The 19,827-nt window shown below is 45.9% G+C and overlaps 1 protein-coding gene across 2 annotated transcripts in view; it reads right to left on the reverse strand.

Moving 5' to 3' along the window:
* SEMA5B (semaphorin 5B) overlaps positions 1 to 19,827 on the reverse strand; it is a 336,474-nt gene that overhangs the window by 81,583 nt on the left and 235,064 nt on the right. For both annotated transcript variants that reach the window (XM_024205720.3, XM_024205721.3), the window contains exon 6: positions 8,402 to 8,464. In XM_024205720.3, the coding sequence (XP_024061488.2) occupies positions 8,402 to 8,464 (63 nt within the window). The remainder of the gene's footprint in view (positions 1 to 8,401; positions 8,465 to 19,827) is intronic.

A 19,827-nucleotide genomic window follows, 5' to 3' on the forward strand; every position in this document is an offset into this window, starting at 1 on the left:
ATTAATGGTTAGTTTTGTTTCCATTACTTTGATTGTTGCCACCTAATTTAAGTCTTTGCTACTTTGTTTCATTCATTCCAACATTTGGCTTTAAAAGCTCCATGAACGACGTAATATAGACCAGGAAGGTATTAAGAGCAGGCCTCATTCTGGCATTTACACACTTGCAGGCTGCTCTGAATTGTCACCAAGAGCATTTCAAACCCAATCACAGAAAATGGCGCCTTTCTCGCCTTCTCCCCATTACTGCCCTTCTTCATCTGGGGAGACCAGCAAGGCAAATAAAGGGGGATGAAGTCCCTGCTGAGCTGAGGTTCAGATAAAAATCAAAAGGCAGTTTTCAGCATATTAAGAACAAACCTGCTATAGATGCTTCTCAAGGCATGTAATCTGTCATCTTTGAATATTGGGGGTTTGAAACATGCCAACCCTTAATCTCATTGCACAGATGTATTTTTCCTTCTGACTAACTATATGGTGGGACCCCCTTTAATTGGGACCTCACTTTGAATACATCAGTGGGGATGGGTTTTCTGTGTGCTTTTTATTTCGTTTTTAGTCATTTGGCTCAAAATAGTGCACAACAGGTGAGCTGAACATCTTGGTGGATCATGAAACTAGCATGTAAAAATACAAACACATGATATAATGGGGAAGGATCGATTCTGGATGATCTGTTGCCCTTGGCAAAGAAACACATAAGCCATTCAGACAGCAAGGAAGGAGAAGAGCCACTTGGTGTGGGGTCCACAGTGGTTTTACTAGGAGAAATGGAGTAACGTTGAACAAAGGTATAGGTAAGAGGAGGACTACAATCAGACCCCTAGTGGTAAGATCTTGGTTGTGGATAAATGGAAGTATATTTTCACACTATGCACAATTAACCTGTGGAACTCATTGCCTCAAGATATCATCCAGGCGAAGAACTTAGAAGTATTTTTAAAAAAAGGAATAGGAGTTTATAGGGAGAAAAAGAACATCTAGAGTTTCAACAGCAAGGGTTTATTCCACGTGATTTGGAAGGGATAAAAACTCTCATGCTTCAGGGTTTCAACCAGCCTCTAATCAAAGGGGCTGAAGGAGCTAGGAAAAAACCTTCCCTGTGGGCAGGTTATTCCATAGCTACTACTGAAAGGTTTCTTGGATCTTTCCTTTGAAGCAGCTGTTACTGGTGCTGTAACAGCCAAGATACTGGACTTGATGGACCATTGGTCTGAGGCTTGGTCTACACTAGAAAATTAGGTCCGTTTAACTACATTGGTCAGGGGTGCAAAAAATCCATATCCTTGAGTGGCATTGTTAAGCCGACCTAAGTGCTCGTCTCCACTACCGCTTAAGTTGATGTAACTTATGTCGCTCAGGGGTGTGAAAAAGCCACCCCCGAGCCACCCAAATTACATCAACCTAAGAGCTGTCTACACCAGCGCTAAGTCGGCAGGAGACATTCTCACTCCCACCGACATCGCTCCCGCCTCTCATTGAGGTGGAGTAACGATGCTGACGGGAGAGCGCTGTCCTGCTGGCATAGCATGTCTTCACCAGACACGCGACAGCAGTGCAGCGCAGTAGTGTAGACTTGCCCCAAGTCTCCGTGTAGACACCGCTAAGTCAATGGAAGAATTCTTCCATTGAACTAGCGACTGCCTCTCTGGGAGGTGGGTTATCTACACCGACGGGAGACACCATCCCGTCGGCGTAAGTAGTGTTTACATTGAAGCACCGCAGCTGTGCTGCTGTAGTCTTTTAAGTGAAGACAAGCCCTCAGTTAATATGGTCATTCCTACCCTCCCAAGTGAGGCAATGGAAGCCACATTGCCTGAGTCATTTAAAAGCGGATCAGACCAAATACTGAAGAATACACAGTGGGGGGAGACCCTGCATGGCCGCTATCAGGGGATGGACTCTAGACTGGCCCTGGCTGGTATTTCTTCTCTAATTCTATGATTCAGTATTTTCCACTGTAACTTACACATTACTGTCAAAGACTCATGGCTCTATCTATGGCATTGATTGAATGCAGGGGAAACATTTCTTGACAGGGATGGGAATTTGGGAATTTCCACTGCACCAGGGTTTGCTTCAGTTCCCACTTACAGGTCTATACATTTAAAGACATTGTTTGCAGCCCTCTTGGCTGCAGGGACAGTGAACACGAGTGCATTCAGCTGCAGCGGGCTCGACTGTGCCTCCAGTGGGTCTGGGTTTGCCTGGAGCAGAAAACACACTGCACTCCAGTGGAGAAGCCCTGACGGGACGAAATTCTGGCTGGTAACGGTGTGGGAGAAGCCTCGGAGGCACTCCCATTTCTACTCACGTGTAACAGGTATAGACAGCAGAGTGCAGCCATCCCAGTGCGCACGGCCAGCCCTCCCCAGGCATGCCCCTTAGAAGTTCTATGGCACTGCCAGCAAGACCCAAGTAGATCATCCCTGCTCGCTGTGTGTGAGTGGTGAAGTGGGAAGGGAAAGGGCTTCTGTGACCCCTTGGTGATTTGCCACCCTGTGTCAGCAACTATGATCAGCCCATACAAATTCACTACACCTAGCACATTGCTGTCATAGCATTTATTGATCAAGATGACATCAAATGAAAGCTTATATCCTAGTGGTCCTCATAAGCACCGCGTGACAGATGTACGAGTAATATGTTAGTAGTTGCATGTACTACTCCTGAGGGTATTCTGTGCTGAAAAATTAAAAATTCTGCACCAAGAAATTAAAAATTCTGTGCAGAATATTTTAAAATTCTGCCAATTTTATTTGTCAAATAAATGTGGAGGCTCCAGCATGGCATTGGGGAGCACAGGCCACTGGCTACACAGAGGTGGAAGATCACTGTGCAGCTCCCCCCTCCGGGATATGGACTCAGCAGTGAGGCTGCACCCAACCCTGACACAGCGCAAGGACCAGACCTGCCCCAGCAACACCCCAGGGCCCTGCCCCTCCGTGCCAGGTGCACCAGGTGTGGGCAGGCAGGCTCAGCAAGGCAGGATCCAAGTGTGGAGGGGCTTAGTGTGGGGGATCCAAGTGTGGGGCAATCTGTGTGTGGGTGGCTCAGTGGGGGATCTGGGTGTGTGAGGGGGGATCTGGATGCAGGGAGGCTTGTTGGGGGGTTCTGGGTGCAACGGTAATGGAACTCTGCAGGGGGGTCCAGGTGAAGATGGTTGGGGCTCAGCGGGGGGGGGGGGGGGGGGGGGGGGGGGGGGATAGAGCTCAGCAGGGTGGTCTGGGTGTTGGGAGTTTAATGAGGGCATTCAGATGCTGGGGGAGTGGGGCTCAGTTGGGTGGGGATCCAGGTGCAGCTGGTTGGGGCTCAGTGAGTGGGGATCCAGGTGCGGGTGGCTCGTTGGGTGGTCCAGGTGCAGGGGGAGTGGGGCTTATCAAGGGCGGTTCTGGGTGTGTGGGGGGGGGCGGGTGAGGCTCAGCGGGAGGGTTTAGGTATGAGGGGGATCTGGATGCACAGGAGTTAGGCAGATGGGGATCCCTCCCCTCGCAGCTGAGGAGCGATGGGTATAGGAAGCACGGGGGAAGGGGAGGGAATTTGCAGAGCTTCCTATAGCCAGGGGAGAAATCTGGGTGTGGGTTTGACATGGTCCCGGATGCTGTTCAGGGGAAGAGGAAGTCCAATCCTCCCCAGCTCAGCCAGGACTAGCAGCTGAGCCCGGCCCAGGGTAGGAGCCACCAGCCGGGTCTTCCCCAATCCCGCCCCCAATCCCACAGTGATTTACCACTCTGCCAGCTGCCCAGGGCACCTGAAACATACTGCTTGGGGCGAGTCGCATGACCGCTCTTGTGGCTTCCCTTTGCTTCCCCATCAGAAAGTCATTTTTTCTGCGGGGAAGCAAAAAAATCTGCGGGGGGCATAAATTCTGCACATGCGCAGTGGTGAAGAACTTCCCCAGGAGTAATGAACGTTCTAAAAGTATGTTTAAACTATGTAAGCAGGCAGGGATTGATAAACAAGTTTTTCCCAGACAAAGGAATGTTGGTTTACCTGTCTGACTAGGTCTCAGATGCAAATTAAACACGGTAAACCAAACCCAATGGAATATATTTGCATCTGAGGTATACAAGAAGATCAAGTTAACCAGAGGATGGGAAAGAAGCATGGTGTCAGCATACCACAGCACAAGCAGCAGGGGAGAAGGATCTTAGCTGGAGGTACACTTCAAAAGGATCCATTTCAAAGGATTACCAGACTATAAAAAGGAAAAAGAGCCATTTTGCTATCCATCACTGAGGGAGCAAAAAGAACAGCTATTTTTGCATTAATGAAAGTTGGATCCTGGCCCAGGGACAGGGCTAGTGACACTGAAGTTGCTTTAGGTGAGCAACTTTCGTTAGACAAGGATTGTAGCCTGCTCAAGTTGTGTTTAATCTCTTAAAAGGCTGCTATACTTTCGTTTTAATTGTATTTTATTTTAATTTAATTTCCACTATCCCTATTCAGTATCAATTAAATCTCTGTTTCATAATAAACTTATTCTTGGTTTTATTATAAATTCATCTCAGTGCTGTATATTAAGTGAAGTATAAATGCTCCGCTAAACCAAACAGGCTGGTGTGTACACTTTCTCTTTGGAGACAGCAAACTTGGTTATTTCTGTGAGTGTCCAGTGACAGGGGCTGGATGCTACAGGAAAACGCTCTTCAAGAGGGCTCAGAGTTCAGGTAAAGTTGAACTGAAAGTCGAAAAAAGGCTGGAAGAGCTTTTGAGGAGATTGGGTGGTTAACAGACTGGAGTGACAGGGAGCTGTCTCTCTCTAACTGAGGCAGGGGGGATAACAAGGTGATTTATAATCCTGAGTGCGTTGAGAAAGTGTCACAGCTTCTTCTGGCCTCTTCTCCTTCTGGGGAATCAGCACTGAAGTTCACAATCTCTCCCCCTTCCATTTACATCATCCCCCCAAGAACCACCTTAGCACAATCCCAGACCTATTGGCCGAGCTGGATTGACTGGGTCACCTTCACTAGCCAGAGGAGATCCCAGTTGAGTGACCCAAGACTCTCCTCTTCTACACATGCTTCTTCACTCTATAGCACTCCCAGCCTAAAGGAGCACCAATAGCAGTGAATTGAGCCCGTCTCTCCCCCATGGCACTGAGGTACAGAGCGTTAACCAGCAGAACTACACACTGCTCTTTCCAAAGCCATTTCATTTAAGGCTGCAGCAAACAGATTTAATTTATTTGCTGCAGTCCACTCCTTCTTTCAAAAAAATCACCTCCTTGCAGGCTTCTGAGCACTGTTATTAATACGCTTTCAGATATTTATATTTATTTCCTTAGACAACCAATTCCATTAATCAGCTTAGCCTGCATCGCAGCCAAGCTATCTTTCCTACGGCAGATACCAAGCAGGATTTCCTAATGAATTTCCAGCCAGTTTTATTTCAATGGACCTCATATCAAACTTGGGGATGAATCCTGCACTGCCAACTTAACAAGAGTAGAAGGAACACAGGATCAGGTCATTGGAAAAATTATAATAAGGGGCAAATCCGGACTCATCTCCATTTATCTATATCCATCTATCTAGGTAGTTATATGGCCCTTATCATATCTGGTTTGTGTCCTTCCCAATGGGTGGAGAGGACCCAGGGTGAAATGGAACTAAGAGGACACACCCTCTGCACAGCATGGGAATCCGCCCGCAGAGCACATTCTCTTGTAGCAGTAGAGCCACTCCACAGCTGGGGATAGCAGATTCCAACCCCTGGCATACAGGACTACCTGCGCCAAGCCTTTGTATCTGGGCTCAGCACATGGGAAAGACTGGCCCCTAAATGCACGAGAGGAATAAGAGCATATTGCTGATCAAGCATACAAAGAATGCCACGGTAGGATTTCTTCTAGTTCGACTTTTAATCAGGTGTTTCCCTCAGTAAGATTTATTGCTCCCCAATCACTATTAGCTCCTTGTCTCTCTTTTTCTTTCTGACCTCAGTATTACTGACAGGCATACAGCCTGGGACTCTCACAACTGTACACTACAGGCAGCCTCCACTAAAGTTTTCCCACACAATCCACTCAGTCCCTAGCGGGAAAGCATGCCAATTTGGAGAGCTAAAAATAATTCAGCACTCACCCCAGAGCAACATGTTCGGAGCGCTGCCAGTCTCCGTGTACTATGCAAAATGACCAGTGGTGAGGTCTGATTGTTATGCAACCAGAGAGGAACATCAGCTAATGACAGACGAAAAAACACTGAATGCTGAGCTCCTCGCTAGCGACAATGAATGCATCTTTGACCCAATGGGGTCACTTCTCCCCATGCCCCACCCTGTTACTCATGCTAGCCACACCCTCAATGTGACATCACTTGAAAGACAGGGAAAGAGGCAGCAAAGTGTTACACAATGCACTGCCAGCCAATAAGGTGACACTTTAAGATGTTGGTTTTAACCTGCAATCCCGAAGGGACTTGGACCTGAGCAAGCACCCAGCCTCATGCAATAGGTGGTCAGGTGTAGGGTTACTACTACAGTTAATGTTATTACGGCAATATACGAGCAGCTCACCATGTATTTTGTTAATATTTAATCTGTGACTTGTATTCTTAGGCTGAAGCTCCAGGCACTCTATGGCAATATTTTCTAAGCTACCCGAGGGATCTGATTTAGACTCTCAATTGCCATGAAAATGAATGGGATTTGGGCACTATAATATTCTAGGTGGCTTTGAAAACCCCTCCCTGAAAAGTACAAATAAATAAATATATGTTTGGATGGGGGAACTAAAGCAGACAGGTCAAGTAACTTAGCCCTGGCTATGGGATAATTGATGTCCAGAACTCTTGGCTCTATCTCTTTGGTGCCCATTATTACAGTATCTGAGCATTTCACAATCTTGTGAAGATAAATACACAGAACACCCCTGTGAGGTAGGGCAGGGCTATTATCCCCATCATACAGATGAGGGACAGAGATACTAAGTCATTTGTCACATAAAATGACTGATAGAGCAAGGAATTGAACCCAGCTCTCCTGAGTCCCAAATTAGCACCATAAACCACTGGACCATCTTTCCTCCCTCCTGCCTAGCTACAGGTCTTGTTCTGAGACCAGTAGGCAACACCTGTCTGCTTTCAGTGCTTCTAATAGTTCAGTGCCACTCTAACTATTGTCCCTGAGAACTGTAAGATGGATTCAAGACATATCTGCAAGCAAAGGCCAACTGCATGCACTACGGTCCTCTAAGCTATGGCTCAAAATGAGTTTGAACTCAACTGTTCAGAACATTATCCTCTAGTGAAATGTTTGTCAAACTCTTTGCCATGTGATCGGCAGGGACAGAGCAGGCAGCAAAAAACCAGATACACAAACCATTGCTTTCCACTGACATGACGTTAAAAAGATAAAAGTGAAATTATCATGCGATGTGCTCAGTTGAGTGCATAGGAATCTCATACTTGGTTGCTCTGCGGCTTGACAAAATAATGCTTGGTTATAAATTCAAGTACTTCATGAACAATGGAATGTCATTTTACTCTTGTGCATTCCACAGTGGGTGCGGATAGTGAAATGCTCACGTCAGCGTATATATTCTAAAACGTAAGTACAGAAGATTTTAGATTCAACTTACAAAAGTTCCCAGTGTCTTGATTTTTTAAATTCTCTCCCATCTTGGGGTTTTTTGGTATATGTATGTACAGCACCTAGCACAATGGGGCCCCAGTCTCAGTTGGGGCCTATAGGTGCTATTGTAATACAGTAATAACAATTTCAAACACCCTGAAGTTCCCAGCTTTCAAAACCGGGGCTTTGTTTGGGCTTCATAAGACGACAATGGCCATTTACAAATTATGGGTGTGGATCTGAGCTTGAATCAAAAACACCCACAAATTCAGGTGTGTTGGAATCCAAGCTCTTTACACGGACTGTTTTTGGTTTGAATTGCATTCTAGGAAGGCGGACCTATCTTATAAAGAATGCTGCCATGTCCCTGATGTAGAGAATTGTTTTGTGTCGTCAGATTAAACAATGCTGTTTGAGTGAATTATACCAGGACATGTGCTTGTCTGCAATTAAAGCCGAATGCAAACCGACATGGCTGAGATCCAGAAACTGACTGTCTCACACCAAGCGTAAGCTGACCTGATCAGTCTCAGCTATACAATAAATGTTACTCCTGGTCTGCCACCATTCTGCTCTCTGATTTGTCACAAATTACTCCCCTTCCAGCGGTGAATTACCTTCAAATTTCATGCAGAGCAGGTCTAAGAACTAGAACAGAGGGCCTTTCAAATGGCTGGTTCTATGTAGCTTATGCATTTGTTGTGGAGGCTCTAAAACCCTGCAGATTTACAAACTAGAGCGGGTGTCAGATGTTCCCTGCATGTATTTCCAAGGGTGTGAAGCAAATAATTTAACTGCAGCCTCTTTGTGCCAAAGCAAAACTTACCTCAGTTTTTCCTTTACTCTGACAGGACCTCCTAGTGTCTTCATCTGAGCCCCATTCTGTTGCCTGGGAAACCAAAATGTACAAGTCACATGATAATAGTGTGAACTATTGCTTCTTGGCTAACCCACATCTGGAGACTCAAAGAAACAAGAGCAAGCATCTCAAGTCAATTTATGCAGTGCAATTTGCAGCAGGCACTGGGACAGTAAACATAATGTCATATATATCATTCTTCTTGTGCTCACAGTGCAAACAAATGATAAATAGATGAACCATCCAGGGGTTGAGGCAACTAACCCGTTAACAGAAAACAGATTTTAATTTGCATGTAAATACAACATCTGATTATAATTCAAGTGAAAGGGTCCAATACACAAGCCCCATACACCAGGACTTTGCCTTTTTTAAAGGTACAGTGCAGTGTAAAAGTACCAGCTTTAAGCACTAAATGGAACAACAACAACAAAAATCCTTACAGCGAAGTCGTAGGTATTCAACAATAATTTTGCACAAACTTGTTTAAGTTTTCTTAAAAGCTCCCCTGAGATAATCACCCTATTACTGAAACCTAGTCTTAGTCACACTGCAAAATCAGTTGGATAAGATGAGAAATGGAGGGATATCTTGGCAAGGGAATATGGGGGAAAGAGACCTCAAGGTGATTCTACAGCTAAAGAAATGTGGAGTGCTTGGGCCAGATGCTTAGCTTATCCTTAGTGTAAAATGGCTATGCTCAGTGCTTAAATTCAGCTGGAGCTGTCCAGAGTGGAGCTCCGGTCAGGGGCGGCTCTATGTATTTTGCCGCCCCAAGCACGGCAGTCAGGCGGCTGTCGGCGGCGCACCTGCGGGAGGTCCGCTGGTAACGCGGATTCGGCGGCATGCCGGCGGGAGGTCCGCTGGTCCTGCGCCATCGGCGTACCCGCCGCCGAATTGCCGCCAAAACCGCGGGACTGGCGGACCTCCCGCAGGCATGCCGCCGAAGGCAGCCTGACTGCCGCCCTCACGGCGACCGGCAGGCCACCCCCCGCGGCTTGCTGCCCCAGGCACGCGCTTGCTGCGCTGGTGCCTGGAGCTGCCCCTGGCTCCGGTAAACATTTTTAAACCTGGGGCTGAAGCCCTGAGCACCAGGGGAGCTCAGCATCCTGAATGCGGGGGGGGGGGGGGGGGGGGGCCTCCAGGAAATACTATATGAGAATTTAAACCCTGGCTATATTGCATTGCCAACAGTGGAGTTATGCCGGTCTATACCAGCTGAGAATCTGACCCATAGGGACTGCTTTGAAAGAGGAGTCAGACCCCCAGCATACTGTAACAAACAGAGCAACTTCAAGCTTTAAAATATACCAGCATCAGATCCAGCTGTTTACCACTGTCTCAATTTTTCCCCCTTTAAGCATTTTTAAAAAATAAATAAATTCAAACAAATATTCTTAGCTTAAATAACTGGCAGTGAAAATACACACAGACATGCAGACTGTACATTGCTCTGAGTGCTAGCAAAATAGCCCTTCTAACAAGATTGGATTGTAAGGTTCAGATATGGATCCAAACTCCGCTAAAGGAGACAGGGGTTTGGTGGGGTTTTTTCCAGCTCATAACAAAGATTGGTAATAGCAGCAAAGTTTGGTCTAGAACTGAACTTTCCCCCAACTTTCTGACTGCTGCCAATATTTTAATACTGGGTGTTTCCAGAAATTGTCCCCTTGACACAAGATGAACCCAGGTTGCCATGGGAGGTAGAGGAGTGCCTGCAGAAAAGAGGGGAGCTATTAGTTTTCCCAATTCAACAAAATACACTCTCGCATAATCACAACCAAGGACGGAGGTAGCACCACCCAGTAAGCACATTTATATTAAGCAGCACCTTGTAGGGAAGTGTTTGGGACGGTTTATATATTGGTCCTGAAAACTGTGCTTTGTATATTATCAGAGCACTCCGTTCAACCTGGAGAGCTAAAAGTGTGTGTGTGTGTGTGTGTGTGTGTGCGCGCGCGCACACACACTAGAGAGAGACAGTATTGCACTGGAATATGGAGGGAATGGGGGGTGAACTTTTCCTGGGAATTGTTTGGGGAAATACCTGTTATTTAATGCAACTCAGCCCATTCCAAAGGCCAAACATTTGCTCTACACAAGTATTTTATGAGCTTGGGGATAAGTCTCCACTGGCAGGGACAGTTTAGCCATATCCAGATAGGGGAAAGACACCAACAGAGGTAGGGAGATGACTCCAACAGTCCCTTCAGTCCAGATGTGGAATTTTAACTGGCAGCTCCCATCAGAGAGGTGTAACACAACAGTTAGGGGGTTTGGATTCTAGGTCCTGGTTCAGTCCCATCATCACAGCCAGCTAGCTGCAATATTCTCTACCCTAAGATTAATTTTTGACAAGCTAAACAAAAACCAACAACAACAACAACAGACCACCCCCACGACACAAACTCCAGAGCAAATAGCTTATTTGATAGTTTTCTTCCCATTTCAGAAACACTGAGAAGCAGCTCTCTCCTTTACAGCACCCGTTTAGCATGACAGCGCTTGGCAGAACAAAATGAGAAGGTGACTTACCTGTAACTGGAGGTTCTTTGAGATGGGTGGTCCCAATCCCAATCTGTATTCCACTGAGGGTTATGTGCATGCACCCAGAGCCAAAGCTTTTCAAAGTAGTATTGCTTGGCGATCCGCGCATGCAACCTTGTATTGCCTTGGGATTTCAATCTAGGTGATAAAGGGCAAGGAGGACTGGCCGCGCCTTCTCCACTGCAGAACTACAGACCTACAGAACCATAGCACAGGGGTGGGACTGAAATACAGATCAAGACCACACGTTCGAAGAACCTCCAGTTACAGGTAAGTAACCTCCTCTTCTTCTTCTTCTTCAAGTGATGGTCCCGATTGTATTCCACAGAGGATGATTGACAAGCAGTACCTTGAGAGGCAGAGGGTGTGAGGAAGATGGCAGAACTGCAGAACGGAGGATTGCTGCACGGAATGAGGAATCCATCGCAGAATCATGTACCAGAGCATAGTGAGAAGAAAAGGTGTGTTCTGAACTCCACGTGGCCGCCTTCCGTATGTCCGCAAGGGGCAGGTCGTGTAGTGCAGCTATGGTTGATGCTTGCACTCTCGTGGAATGGGCTCATCTCCCATCTGGTGGGGAGAGCCCTGACGAGAGCGAGCAGCGCATAATGCACCCTGAGACCCACTTACAGATTCTCTGGGTGGAAATGGCCTGTCCTTTAATTCTCTCCGCTATGGCGACAAATAGCTTGGGAGACTTCCGGATCGGCTTTATCCTTTGTAGGTAAAAGACCAGGGCCCTACTCACCTCAAGGGAATGAAGCCGCCGTTCCTCGTTTGAGGTATGTGGTTTTGGAAAGAACGTAGGCAGATGTATGGGTTGGTTGAAGTGGAATTGGGAAACCACCTTTGGCAGAAACTTGGGATGCAGTCGCAGCGAGGACTTGTCCTGATGGAACGTGGTGAAAGGGTTTTTTTGCCATCATGGTGGCTTCCAGCTCACCAACCATCCTCGCGGAGGTAATGGCAACAAGGAAAATGACCTTCCTGGAGAGGACAGGGAGAGTGCAGGAGGCCAGCAGTTCGAACAGAGAGCAGACTTGTATATGGTCTGTCCACCACCGAAGACAACAGATGACCTCTGATGGAATGCTGAGTATGATGTCCATTGACTGATGCACAGGGGAATAGATTCTTTGCAGCCATAGCTGTAGACAACAAAGGTGCAGGTGGGCAAAGGGCATGATGTATGTGCACGCTGCCATGTGCCCTAAGATGGAAAGGCAGGTCCTGACCAAGATCGAAGGCTTGGAGGTTATCAGGGACTGAATAGGGTAAAAAAGTTGATTTTTCAGCACTGATGCTCACTCCTAGGGAGGAGATGAGTAGAAGAAGCTAGGATGTCAATGCTCGAGCTTCCTCTTTGGACCATGCTGCCAGCAGCCAGTTGTCCAGGTATGGGAAGACAAGAATTCCCTGACATTGTAGGTGAGTCACTATCAAGAGAAAACTTTTGTAAAAACTCAGGGGGTAGTGGTAAGTCCAAACGGGAGAACCCTGAATTGGAAGGGTCTATGCCCCACTTTGAACCTCAGGAACCTTCTGTGGGTCGGATGTATGTCAACATGGAAGTAGGTGTCTTGCATGTTGAGACCTGTAAACTATCTGCCTTTTTCTAGTGAGGGAATGATGGCTGCAAGCATGACCATACAGAACTTCGGTTTGCGAACTGAGCAAGTGAGGTCACAGAGATCCAAGTTCAGTCTTCATCCCTCTTTCTTCTTGGGTGCCAGGAAATTGTTCGAATAGTTCTCCTCTAGGGTAAAAATACTGTTGTGAGAGGGATCTCTATGTGGGGGTTAGGACGGGAGATGTGGAGGAAGCGTCGTCATAAACTCTATGGTGTAGCCATGTCAAACGATGTCCAAGACCCACTTGTCTGTTGTTGCATCTTTCCAAGCTGGTAGAAAGAGTTTGAGACAACTCCCGAAAGGCGTGGAGGGTAGGAGCACTGATGTACAGAGTGGTTGACGGCACTCTAGGCGCACTGAGAAATACCATTTTTGCGATGACTGAGTGCATCGTGGAGAGGTCTGAGTTGCCGGAACAGGTGGACGGGCTCTGTGTATCTTAGGGCGCTTCTGAGGAGGTTCAGAGGCCCAATGGTGGTAGAAGTGAGGAGTTCTATAGCGTTGGACTAGTGGTGGATGATAACATTTTATCTTTGGTGCCAGTGTGTATATGCTCAAGGATCAAAAGATGGCTCTAGAGTCCTTTAGAGAGTGTAAGGAATCATGAGTTTTCTGGCTGAAGAGGTGTGATTCATGGAAGGGAAGTCCTTGATTGTGTTCTGCACCTCTCCAGGGAGACCTTAGGAGTGTAACCAGGATTCCCTCCTCATGGCAATTCCAATCACCAATACACGCAAGGACATGTTCGCTGAATCAACTGCAGCCTGAAGTATGGACCTGGCGACCAACTTGCCTTCCTGTATAATCTATTGGAATCAAGTACGATCCTGCCGAGGTAGTTTATCTGCAAATTCCTCCGTCCAGCCATGGTTTATAAAGTCATACTTGGCCATCAGTGCCAAGTAATTAGAGATCTGGAACTGTAGTCCAGCCAAGGAGGCCTTTCAACAGATGAGGTCCAGTCTCTTATCCTCCCTGTCTGCCGAGGTGGAGCATGGGTGTTATGGTTTGATCCGCTCTGACGCAGCCTGTATTAACAAGGAGTTAGGTGGAGGGTGTGAAAATAAAAACGCTGACCTTCTGGGGGGGAAGTAGTTCCTTTTCTCTGTCCCCTTTGGGGTCAGTGCACATGTGGCCGGGGTATGCCACATAGTGCATGCTGGTTGAAGAATGGCATCACTGATCAGTAAGGCCATACTTGCCAGTACCGATGCCTGCAGAATGTCTGCTATCTGGTGCTGACTGTCCTGCATCTCTTCTAGGGGGATCTCAAGAGCATTGGCTGTTCTCCGTAAGAGTTCTTGAAACTGAAGATAGTCATTTGCTGGGGAGGAAGATGTCGATGACACAGCTGTGTTTGGAGACAATGAAGGGAATCTCCAAAACCACCAGTATCATCGGAGCCAGGCTGATTGGTGCATCATCTAACTCCATTTCCAAACATCTATCGGATGGAGAGTGAGACAGTGAAACAGGAGTTCTCCCGAGCCAAATGGGACTGTTCTGAAGGCAAATATTGGGGCCATGAGCTCCAAATGGCCAACTCGTTTGATCCTGCTGTTGTCGTCCTCCTTGGATTTAGAGGAAAAAACTTACTGCCTTGCATATGTGCATGCTTCTGTGGCTCACGGCTAGGCCCCGATGCAGAGTTCGTAGCACAAGAACCAGCAGATCCAGATGGAGGCTCTGCAATAGAGGGAGTGCTCTTGGAGTGTTCAGGCCGATGTACAGAGGTGGGGGGTTCCCCAACCATGATCCAACTTTGGGCCCATGGTTACCTCCATGAGGTGCTTCTAAAGGCAGAGAGCTCTGCCTTCCCATGTATGGGCAGGGAAGGAGAGGCAGACACTGCACCTGGAGGTGATGTGGACTTTCCCCAAAAACAGTACAAACAGCATTGGTGTTCATCGCTGATGGAAAACAAGCGAGGGCAGGAAGCACAGACTTCGAAGCCCAGCGTCTTCAGCATAATCCAGTACCCAGACCTGGGAGCTGGGGGGCAGGGGAGGAGGGAGACTGGCAGGAAAAACTGTTGAAGCGGCATCCCAAGTCCTTAATTATAAAAACTGCTAGAAATTACCAAAATACAATGAAAAAAAAAAAACCCACAAAATCCTAACGACGAACAAAAATAAAAACAGTTATGTAAAATTTTTTTAAAATGTATCACTAAAACAAGAGGTCAAGCAGAAGCTCCTACTCGGACCATGCGGTGGTGAAAAGGAACTGGAGATGTGAATGGTCCGCCCCGCCTTTTTTTGCCTCAGGCAAAACCACGAGGTAATACGAGTGCGCATGCGCGGACCGTCGAACAATACTACTTTGAAAAGCTCCAGCGGCATGCAGCATGTGCATAACCCTCTGTGTAATACAATAGGGACCATCACTCGAAGAACCACCATTGGTTTTTTAGCAATTGATGCTGCCCCTTGGTAAATAATTTGGGCCCTTTGGGACAGCGGCAATGTAACTGAGAGCAGAATCTGGCCCTCTATAGAAGAGCCTCTACTTTCCACACACAAGCTCAGAGTTACTCTGCAAACACAGTTCAAGTCAGGGATGTATCTGTGCTCTAAGCCATGTTTTTGTGCTGAGTTGTTTTCTTTTGTGGACAACACTGTCCTTAGGTTCCCCCAAGTCGCCTGATGAGACTGCTGATAACAGAAGCCCTTGCTGATAGAACAAATTATAGCAACATGTTGCCGGTGACTGCACCATTCGTCAATTTAAGTTTCATTAGAGTCAAGAGGCTAATTAAGCACTAAGCCATGTTTTATTAGGCCAGTATACACACCTCAGGTAAGCTCTGAGGCACAGGGTTGAGGGCTGACTGACTCCAATGACCTCCAGTGACTCAAAGAGCATATTAAAGACCCTGCAAAGGGGAACCTGGAGCTTCTTGTCACTAATAAAAATATAGCTGCAAAACCAAAATGCTAATGTATGTTTAAGGAAAAGTAATTGTACATCAATGAATGAATGTGCACCAAGGGCCTGTCTCAAAGCCAACTGAAGTCTGGCCATTCATTCCAATGAGCTCTAAAGGATCCCATGGAGGGCCAGGATTTTGAGCTCTCAGCCTTTTTATCACCTCTCCTTTTGGACTCAATCTGTTCCATCTGTTTAGATCCCTCTGCTGGCCAGACCCCCCTTTTCAGCTCTGCAACCACTTCTGAGTTTCTTCTTTCATTTCTGCTGTCTTAAGCATCTTGGATTTACCCCTATTGCAAGCCTCCCTAAAAACTGCTCAGGTTTCAGTGTAAGCTTGTCCTTTCTACTTCCCTTCCAAGTCTCTCCTTTCCAGAAGCTCCTTATGAAACCTTCCTCTTCCCCTAGACACATTCAGCACTTCTGCTTCAGCCAACTTTATCTCCCAGTACCTTTCAGAATCTCTTGTCAGTCAGTCTTTCCAAGGAGACATATGTATTCTGCGGCACATTGAGTATATAAAGCACATGTGTGTCTGGCTGATACCTACATAAGCAGCATAATACCAAACTTTGGGAGTAAGGCACCCTTGCACTCATTTCACTACCTGATCACAATGCATATGGCCAGCCCAGCCATGACACATTTTCTTAGACCCTAGTAAACAAAAAAAAAAAAAAAGTTATTTCTGTTTATTTCTCAAAGCTGTCTATGCACATTTAGCTACACTGCAAACTAACTAAGCAAAAGGCTGCTACCCACCAGGCTGGAGATCATCTTGAATTCTTCATTCATTTTCTCAGCTGTCTGAGCCATTTAAGTTTCACTGCCACAGCAAACATAGACTGGACTATTTCCGTGCCTCCTGATATGTGTGTCAATCAGGAGAAGAACAGCAGATGCCTATGGAATGACATGGTAAGACACCAGCTCTCATGGAAAATAGAGCCCGGGTTGTTAGGTGACTGAAGCTGGTAGGAGGATGCAGAACAGGAAAACAGGAGAATATGAATGTTCTTCTAGCTGCTTCCCCATCTCCCACATGCTTACACCTGCAAGCAATATTTAGCAGTTTGAGGATCAACTGATTGGGGGCACCAGTACTTCACTCCCTGTTCCTCCTAACCTTGAGGGTTCCACCTCTTCTCACCTCCTACCTGGGGGGGGGGGCTTCCAGCCCCCTCGCCCCTTCCCTCTTCCTATTTCCAAACAAACTTTATGGGGTTTCTTATTGTCAATGGTTCTGGAAACTTTGGGGACCTCATATGAAACCATGTGATTCATATGCAGAATGAAGAAAGCCCATATTCTTGTACTATAAGAGTCTGAATAGCTAGTCCAAGGGTACCGTCACTGCACAAAATGATAGGCACAAAAAACATGCACAGAGTGGCCCACCCATCTGTGCAGGCTGGCACTAAAAATTCTGGCAACAGTATCTGAGGACTGATGGTGCCATTTAATGTGCTTTTCATTCATAAAATTGACAGGTGCATCTGCTTCCCCTCTCCTCCACCTCTGTGACTTGTGTTCCTTCCAACACCGTTCTTCTCCCAAAAGGCTTTTTCTGCAACTTTCTGAAACCATGCAAGGGAGAAGGATTCATTTTCTGAGCTAGCAGGGTCATGTTTACATCATCTCATGGTGCAACAGTGGCTAAATGGAGAACACTATAAGTACCACAGAGATGAGCCACAGACGCAAATCTGAACTTATTTAAGGTTCATAAATATTCTGATTGAGAGTCTGGGTTTTGGCTGTTTTAATAGGTGATAGAGGCCAGCTGTAAAGTTTGCATCCAGTTCAGAATTTAACACTGATGGATTATCTGATCCGAAAACTCCATTCTATCTTGTGCTTTCAAACTCTTTAGCACTCAGCACACACTTCTCGGGGACTTTTGTAGATCCAGCTACTCAGTTACCTACAGGTGCCACAGCAGGTATCCTCAGTACCTCCCTGTGTCACACAAATCCTGGTGACCTAGGTCATGTGTGTCCTCAGACTCTGATGCAACACTCTCACTGACTTCCTGGGCCAGACTGGTCTTTGGCCCAGTAACGTTGATTTGCAATCTATAATTAATTTGAGACTGCATTTTAATGAAGTAGATTAAGCTCGCAATAATCCCGGTGTTATACTTGGACTACAAAGATACAGGTTTTGCCCAGAACTAACTTAGGTATCATTTCAAAAATGGAAAGCAAAGACTATAAAAAAAAAAAAAAAAGTTACACTGCATATGTATTTGGTAAATGAAACCCATTTTTAATTTCTAAAGTATCTCATTACAAACCCATCCATCTGTCACCATCCTCACTTCCATTAAATATGTGTTCCATAAGAGCTGCTGACAGCCTTTCGTGCCTGCAGCTAGGCCCAGAATCATGCTGTTCTCTTCTCTTTTCATTAAGATCTTTTGTTTTTACATCTGATGTTATTTATATCTGGAGGTGATTGGAATGCACATATTGCAAACACAGGGCCTGATTCTGCGAGATGCCGAGCATCTCCTGTAAGATCCTGAGCCCCCTCAACTCCTACAAATGTCTACAGGAATGGAAGGAGCTCAGCATGTTGCTAGATGAGGTCTACAGGGACTGCTAAAGGCAATCAATTCACAAGAATACACAGAGAGGGATTCTTCCATCTGCCCAGGAGAGAAGAGGTGATTTTTGTTCCATGCTTGTTCAATGAACGGCACCCTGAGCCCAGATTGCCAGCTCCATCAACCTGCACTTAGACCTGAGCTGGCAAAGTTATTTCTCTCCCTTACATGTTCGTTTCCAATAACCCTACAGGGGGCTGGTATCTGCAGTTAAAATACTCCTCTGAAAAGAGAGACACCACCACCAAGGTAGCTTCCAATATTCCTTATTCCAGCACAAACGTCTGCATTTCTTATCATTTACATTAGTAAACCTTTTTGTACTGACTCATTTTGGACCTGACCCTGTGAGGTGCGGACAGCTCTCAAATCCCCCTGACAGCAGGGAGCACAGAGGGTGCTCAATACTCCACAACAGGCACAATTAAGCAAAGCATTTACGCATTCACTTAACTTTAAGCATGTGTTTAAATCTATCTCCGTTCAGCAAAGCATGTAAACATATGCTGAAGTCTGTTGATTTCAACAGAACTAAAGCACCTTGCTGGACAATGATGGGCTTTAGCATGTGCTTAACGTTAATCAAATGCTTAAGTACTTTGCGGAATTGGGGTCAGGGTAAAGCCCTTTGGGCAAAATGCTGCCTACAGAAGCCAGCACATTTCCGCTACAAATTGCCATCATAAACCTCTTCATCCATTTAACACCAGTCAGGAAAATGTCAGTTCCATAAAGTGCAACATACAGATTATTGTTGATGTAGACAAACTACTTTATAAGGCCATTTCTATGCTCATAAATATTTGATAATCTCCACAGAAGACAAAGTCCACACCATCAATGACAATGCTGACCTACCGTTTATGGGAAAATCCGGTAGAGTTTAAAAGGAAATGATAACTTTCTATTGGTGTTAAATTACAGAATTTAAAAGAAACCACCTCTACTAGATGATTTTAAGGGTTGGATCAAGAAAACTCTTAAGAATGGATCTCATTTCACTCTATATAAAAGTATTCTAAAAACCTATTCCTTTTCTACATAGCCTCACTGGTTTCCTCCTCATTAAATTCTATTCGACTTATCCATAAAGGCTTGGTTTTTGTCTGCTAAGTACCAGGCACATTTGCCTTGCTCTATAAACAATAACACTGCTCTACAGCCAAAATGCTTCTGAAATAAATGTAGTCAAACTTTACTAATTCTGGGACACTGAGAACGAAAATGATGCTTAAAATTGTTGATTGGCTCTAGTTTTCAAGATATGCTATTGGGTCAGTATATACGACCCTTGACTTGGGAATGGCGGAGGATAAGTGAGTTATAAAGGGAAGGGATCTCAATTTAAACCAGAAATGACTAAAATACATCTTTGACTGGATCTATGAATAAATCTATGACTGGGTTTGGACAGTACTTGCTTTTTAGGCAAAACAATGAATGATGCAATCTGAAGCGGGTATTGCGTCATACATGATATGAATTGCATCATGTTATTCCTAGAAGTCATGGATGATGCAATCATAAAGAAGCTTACATCACTCTGCTGAACAAATTGCCCTATATCAGCTCTAGAAATCATACAGTGTCGTGCTCTCTTATTTGTCAGTGTTTGATTTTGCAAAGGGACACATTTCTGTTTAGCCAAAGTGAGCAGAGATGCCTCGTACTTGTGTGAA

Source organism: Terrapene carolina, unplaced genomic scaffold (assembly GCF_002925995.2).
Source record: "Terrapene carolina triunguis isolate 2854851 unplaced genomic scaffold, T_m_triunguis-2.0 Scaffold62, whole genome shotgun sequence".
Lineage (NCBI taxonomy): Eukaryota > Metazoa > Chordata > Testudines > Emydidae > Terrapene > Terrapene triunguis.